Raw genomic sequence first — 6,900 nt, 5'->3', positions numbered from 1 at the left:
ACAATGTACATTTCTTTGCCCAGCTTTTTATGTGGGTGCTAGGAACCTAAATTCAGATCCTCATGCTTGTAGGGCAAGCATTTTACTGACTGAGCCATCTCCCCAGAACCCTGATTCCAAGTTTTGAATCTCATAGGAAGAGATGTTGGCAGTGAAATGTAGAAGAGATGGCTTATTTTGTTTTGTTTTATCAGAAGGACTCTGCTAAAATGAGTTTTAGATCTTCCCTATGGCATTGAAGTTGAAATATATTTGGCGTACAAGAGTGGGTCGTGAAGCTGAAAAGATGGTTCAGTGGTTAAGAGTACTTGTCCTCTTGCAGAGGTCTGAGGTTCAAGTCCAAGCACTCATATAGTGACTCACAGCCACGTATAGCTCCAGTTCCAGTGGAAACAAAAGGCATGCGTGTGGTGCACACATAAGCATGCAGGCAAAACATTCATACACATAATATAAAAATAAATCGAAAAGAACGGTTTAAAAAAGAGTGGGCTTTATTTTGTGTGTGTTGCAGGAGGAGGGTGGTGGCTACATATGCACTAGTCTGCATGTGGAGGCTGGAGGTGAACCTTGGGTTTACTCCACCATCCACTTTGTCCTTTTCAGCTAGGATCTCTCAATGAACCTGGAGCCAATTAGGTAAGGTTGGCTGTCCAGTAGGCTCCAGGGATCAAGGTCAACCCACCTCTGCCTCCCTAGTACTTGAATTAAAAGAATTACAGCAAATGTTACCATACCCCAGGTGTGTGCTTGTTTTCATGGCTTTTGGGGATCAAATTCAGGTCCTTGAACTTTTGAGAAGAACACTTTTTTTTTAATTAAGAAAAATTTTAATTCATTTTACATATCAACCACAGATCCCCCTCTCTTCCCTTGAGATGAACACTTAACCAAAAGCCATCTCCCCAGTTGTGAACAGGCCTTAAATGTTGAGCCATTTTATTTGAATTGGATAATTGGAGCCCATGTAGTTAGGTTACTGCAGCAAGGTATACAATAATAGGTGTGAAGCAGGAGCATGATTATAGAATAAAATGATGTATAGAAGTGTGTATTAAGGGTATAGAGGATTCCTGATGTTATTACTAGAGGAAAGTTTCATGTTATATATAGTCAAATAAAATAAGATTTGAGTAACAATCTTGTATCTCATGTACTGTTATAACAATAGAGATAGGTATTGAGTTGTTTTCTCAGATATTTGCTATGTACAAAACTAATCTTTAATGAAATTAAGATATATTTATATGAAATCTTAGGAATCAACGTAGCTGGGCATGGTAGTACATATGTTTTATCCTGGCATTCATGAGGCAGAGGCAAGCAGATCTCTCTGAGTTCCATGCCAGCCTGGTTTATATAGTGAGTTCTAGGCCAGCTAGGATACATAGTGAGACTGCTATTCATGTCCTTTGCTTTCAGTTGAAGTCTGCAGAATTTCTATGGCACTTTCTATGACAAAGAAACTTGGTATAAAAATATTGAGATTTAAGTTCTTATCAAATTTCAATAATGTAGCAGTCATGTGATCATGGTAATTCATATGATCATTAGACTACAAAAAGAGAAGTTATTTTATTTACAGACAAATAACAGATTAAGGGGCTATTGCAAAGAAGTGATACATCATCAATACTCTAGTACATCATCAATTCAAGAGTCAATTTTCTGTCCAAGTGATGCTGGAGACTAAGTCCAGGGAGTTGTGCATGCTAGGCAACTCCACCACCTTCCTAGCTCAAGAATCTAAAGTTTCAGAGTTGCATTGCTGTCTACAGAACCTTTTTAATTCTTTTAAATTTACATATTGTAGAAGAGAATAAAGATAATCATTAAAACCATAAAAATGGATTTTGTAATGGGATTAATCAGCAAAGCATCAGCAGTTCTAAGTAATTGTTTTAAATCTGTACTAAAATTGATACACAGATCAGCAGTATTCTTGCACTCAGCAGGAAACCATCTAATTTTGTCATAATTTCAATAAACCTGAGCACAAAACTGCTTCCTTTAGTCCTTTGGTTTTCTTTATGTTGTATCTTAAAAATCAACTGGAACATTTCAAGTCCAAGTAATAGTTAAAAAGAAAGTTGCTTTTATCATCTTGTAATATGTGTAACTGATATTCTGATTCTTTTTTTTTTTTTTAAGATTTATTTGTATTTTATATGTATGAATGTTTGTCTGCTACTTCCACCGGGTATGTCCCTGGGATTGAATTTAGCTTGTCAGGTATGGCAACAAGGGTCTTTACCCACTGAGCCCAGTGTTTAAGGAGGCCAGAGGGGAACTTGGATCCCCTGGAGCTGGAATTACAGGAGGACTTTAGCCACCACAGGGGTGCTGGGAACCTAACCCGGCGCTCTGTAAGAACAGCAAGTACTCTCAACTCCTGAGCCATCTCTCCAATCCTGATAGTCTGATTTTGTTGTTGTTGTTGTTGTTTTTTTGAGGCAGGGTTTCACTATGTGGGTTTGGCTGCCCTGAAACTCACTCTGTAGACCAGGCTGGCCTCGAAATCACAGAGATCTGCCTGCCTCTGCCTTCTGAGAGCTGGGGATTAAAGGTGTACGGCACCCCTGCCTGCTGATACTCCGATGCTTAGCCTTGTATTTTATGTAGTCGTTGAAAACCAGTCATTTATCTTGTTACACTGTATAACGTGTATAGCATCTATTGTAATTGTACTTTGGTCAAAGGTGAATGGGCTTTCGGCAGTTCTAGACAAACTAAATCCAAATTCTCCTAACCATAGGGAAAACCCCATTCTTTGGGGCCTCCAAGATCAACGGCGGTGCCCACTAGGAGCTGGGACAGTGCCTGGGTGAACTCTGGGTCCTTCTCCCAGTGCTAAAATGCCCGTTGTGGCTCATCACAAGGAACTATTACTATTTCCTTGGGAGGGTTCTTGGGGAATTCTACTTGAGAAGACCCCCAATTGTGTATTTTTTTAATTATTATATTCATTTCATTTATTTTATGTGTGTGTGCCACAGCACATGTGGAGGTCAGAGGACAACTGGGGGAGTCAGTTTGCTCCTTCCACCTTGTGGGTCCTAATGTCAGGTTTAGGAACCAGTGCCTTTACCCACTGAGCAACCTCCCTGACCTGGTATATATATATATTAAATTCCCATGCTTGCTTTGGCAGTACATATACTGGAATTGGAACGATACACAAATTAGCATGGCCCCTGCGTACGACAAGTATGACAAGAAAACATATTTAAAAAAAAAAATCTCGACTATGTGATTGTGCCAGTTTACCCCAGGGAGCAGGCTTCGGAACATCCAGGCTGCCCCATTGGAGCCAGGCCCCTTTAAGGCCTTTCCTCGTCTCGGAGGCGGAACCGGAAGCGCGAGGACGCGGAGCCCAACATGGCGGCCGCCTGGCCCGCGGGTCGGGCTTCCCCAGCGGCGGGGCCTCCGGGCCTCCTCCGCACTCTGTGGCTCGTGACGGTCGCCGCGGGACATTGGGGGGCTGCTGCCTCTGGCGCCGTCGGCAGCGAGGAGACGCCCAAGTGTGAGGACCTCAGAGTGGGACAATATCCTCCGGAAAGCCGCCCCTCTCCGGAAGGCGCTCAGCAGGACCCGGGGCGGTGGGATGGGCACCGGGGCCTCTGCTGCGGCTTTAGTGACCAGTGGACCCCGGGAGGTGAGGAGGGCTGTGGGGACGGAGGGCCGAGCACCGTGTGCTCTCACCCTGGACCGACTAGTGGTTGGCACTTCCTTTTTTTCTCATGGACCGTGTGTTTTACCGGTGCGCTCGCTTATTCAAACACACACAATCACAGGCTTTGTCCAGATTCTAGAAATGCAAAAACTGATAGAAGCTCCCCTCAAAGTTTGCAGGCGTTGAGGAAGACGAATATTACTCGTGAGCCAGTGCATGTTTCTCGTTTGCCATTAACGTTACATACATCACCTCCAGCCAGCCTCAGATGGACTGCCAGGCAATTGACGGCTTCACTTTGTGATCTTAGACAAATTATTATTATATGTTTTAAAATAAGAGATCCTCTTAGATATTTTTAAATGTAATATTTGTGCTAATACTTTGTGAGAGTTTCATCCAATGGATTTTGAGTATATTCACAGCGACTTTTCAACCCTTAACTCCTTCCAGACCCTCTCACTCCCTCTTAACTTCGTCCCCCCCAAAAAACAAAACAAAACAACAACAACAAAAACCTACCCAAACCTAGGGAGTCAGATTTCTGCTGCTAGTATCCTCAGAGGTATGGGGCTGTCCCCTGAAGCCTGGTTGGCTTACCTGGGACCACACCCTTAAAACTATGGCTCTCTAACTTAGAAGCCATCAACTGGCAGTAGCTTCTCAGGGATGGGGGCTCTTAAATGGCAAATTATGTCTATTTTCTTATGAATAAAACATCTAGTGTCAGTGACACCCAACTTAAAGGGCATTTATATTAACTAGTATGACATTTGTGTTGTTATTTACAGATGGCAAATCTGAATTAGGACTAGGTGAATTGTCTTATTACAACAGAATTGAAATAGAGAAACAAGATGAAATGTGTGTTACACTCAAATCACTGTGAATGAACAGAACTTTAAGGTATTGACACAATTCCTCAAACGTTTGTATACAGATACTCAAACCTGCAGAAGCAAGAAAGAATAAGAAAAACGTTAAAATTAAGAAAACTCTATAACGTCTGTATACAAATTGAGGAGAGGCATCTATTAGATTTTCACAGACTACCTCATAATTTGCTAATCCCAACAGGAGTGGAGTTTCTGACATACTGAGTTTAGCATCGTCTTAGGAAAAACATGAGTTTTCTTATAAGAAGTAACTGAGCTAATTATGAACTGTTGAACCCTGGTAAGAAGGGACTGTGCCTGTAGAACTCTGAGATGGCGAAAACTGCACCTCATCTTAATGACCTAACTAAAGGATGAAATCTCCAGTAGTGATTTCGAAGTCCTAAATGAGGGTCAAGCTGTGACTAGACATCTTGTATGTACCATACCTACTCCATTGGAGTGTGAATCATAAAATCTTTAGACAATGAAACTTAAAAAACATTCTTATTGTTTTAGCTTCTATTTAGAGGGGTTTTCAGAAACTTAAAATCCTACTGAAGTCACTGACCACACAGAAAACAGCCAACTTCCTGCAGTCAGATGCAGAGTGTCCCAGGCTTAGAATCACGATACCTGGTTTTGCTGCCTATCATTTACATGACTGGATAAGCCAGTTTGAACCTCAGCTATGCTTTTTTGGCATGGGAATAACAAAGGGGGGTATCTTCCTCGCCTCTTTGTGTTATATGAAATTCAGTGTGAGTTAGTTGAACGCAGAGCTCTGGAAACTGATTTTTTTTTTTAAACTTAAAATAATTTGATAAAGATTTCTATTTATTTATTTATTTTGTTTTTTCAAGACAGGGTTTTCGTGTGTATCTCTGGCTATCCTGGAACTCACAGAGATCTACCTGCCTCTGCTTCTCATGAGCCCCCACCTTGGGGCAAGATTTTTAATTTGATTGTTGCTTTGTGTTTATTCCCTAATTGATGTTCTTTGAAGATGACATCATCTGCTAGAGCTTTTGATCAAAATTTGTTTTATATGACTTTTCTATAATAATTTAATTTTGAACTACTATCTAAGCAACACTAAAAGTATATTTAGGTTTGTTTTGTTTTGTTTTGAAACAAGGTCTCTCTCCATAGCCTTGGCTGTTCTTGAGCTCACAGAGATCCTCATGCCTTTGCCTCCCAAATGCTGGGATTAAAGGCATGCACCACTACCCTAGGTTTAAAAGTGCGTTTGTATCTGAATTTGTTGACGAGTACAAACTCAAAGTCTCTCTGTACATGTGAATCGACAGGAGTTATAAGACATTTAAAACATAATATTATATGCTAGAAATGTAATTCAAATTTCCTTAACTTTTTAAACATATATTTGTAAAGAACCAAAAATAAATGATGCTACACAAGAACCAGTTAACTGTACAAACTACACAGCTCATGGTAAGATTTTCAGAATCTCGTCTTTAAAGTACTTTGTAAGATTTTTACCTATTTCAAGGAGCAATGCATAACACCTAAGGGTAATTAATAAATGTGTTTTATGTTGTGTTAGATGTGATTGTTCAGTTTTGAGAACAGTTTAGATTTGGAAACTGATTAAAAATTGTGAACATTCAATTAATTGATTGGTTAATTAACTAATTTTGGTGCTTGGGGTTGAACTCAGGAGTCCTTGCATGCTCTTCCAGTGTTCTACCCAGTGCCACTCTTTTAAGTTAAAAAGCAATTTTTCTAAATGATATAAACTGGGATGTTTTCTATTATTTTATACTTATTTTAAAACTTTAGAATCCCCTTATAGAGCTCATGTGTTTTAATTTTTATTTAAGTTTATCTTTAACTGATACATGAATATATAACTATTGTACGTATTGTATGATGAAATGTTTTGAGGTGTGTGTGTGTGTGTGTGTGTGTGTGTGTGTGTGTGTGTGTGTGTGATACTTAACTCTTTAAATATTTCTAGTCTTTTACTTCCCAAGCTTTGTTACAGAAATAATAATTCTTTAGTCGGGGTAACTCTTTAAATATTTCTAGTCTTTTACTTCCCAAGCTTTGTTACAGAAATAATAATTCTTTAGTCGGGGTTTTGTTGTTGTCGTTTTTTAATTATATCTTTTTAAGACAAGGTCTCACTGTGTAAGCCTCAGACTCACAGAGATCTTCCTGCCTCTGTCTCCCCAGTGCTGGCATTAAAGGTATGCACTGCGGTATGCTACTCAAGGTAATGCTGCCGTAGTCACTGTTCTATTGTTGTGAAGAGACACCATGACCCAAGCAACTGTTATTGGGGCCTGCTTACAGTTTCAGAGCTTTCGTCCATTATCCTCATGGCAA

The 6,900-nt window shown here is 40.1% G+C and overlaps 1 protein-coding gene across 1 annotated transcript in view; it reads left to right on the top strand.

Moving 5' to 3' along the window:
- The first annotated feature begins 3,358 nt into the window (after positions 1-3,358).
- The window catches only part of Tm2d1 (TM2 domain containing 1), a 31,358-nt gene continuing 27,816 nt past the window's right edge, over positions 3,359-6,900 (top strand). The window contains exons 1-2 of the mRNA XM_059254556.1: positions 3,359-3,549; positions 5,934-6,003. Of these exons, the coding sequence (XP_059110539.1) occupies positions 3,379-3,549; positions 5,934-6,003 (241 nt within the window). The 5' untranslated portion in view covers positions 3,359-3,378. The remainder of the gene's footprint in view (positions 3,550-5,933; positions 6,004-6,900) is intronic.

The sequence above is a fragment of the Peromyscus eremicus genome, chromosome 2 (genome assembly GCF_949786415.1).
Source record: "Peromyscus eremicus chromosome 2, PerEre_H2_v1, whole genome shotgun sequence".
Lineage (NCBI taxonomy): Eukaryota > Metazoa > Chordata > Mammalia > Rodentia > Cricetidae > Peromyscus > Peromyscus eremicus.
The sequence above is the reverse complement of the archived record's forward strand: the minus strand, read 5'-3'. Positions and strand labels throughout refer to the sequence as shown.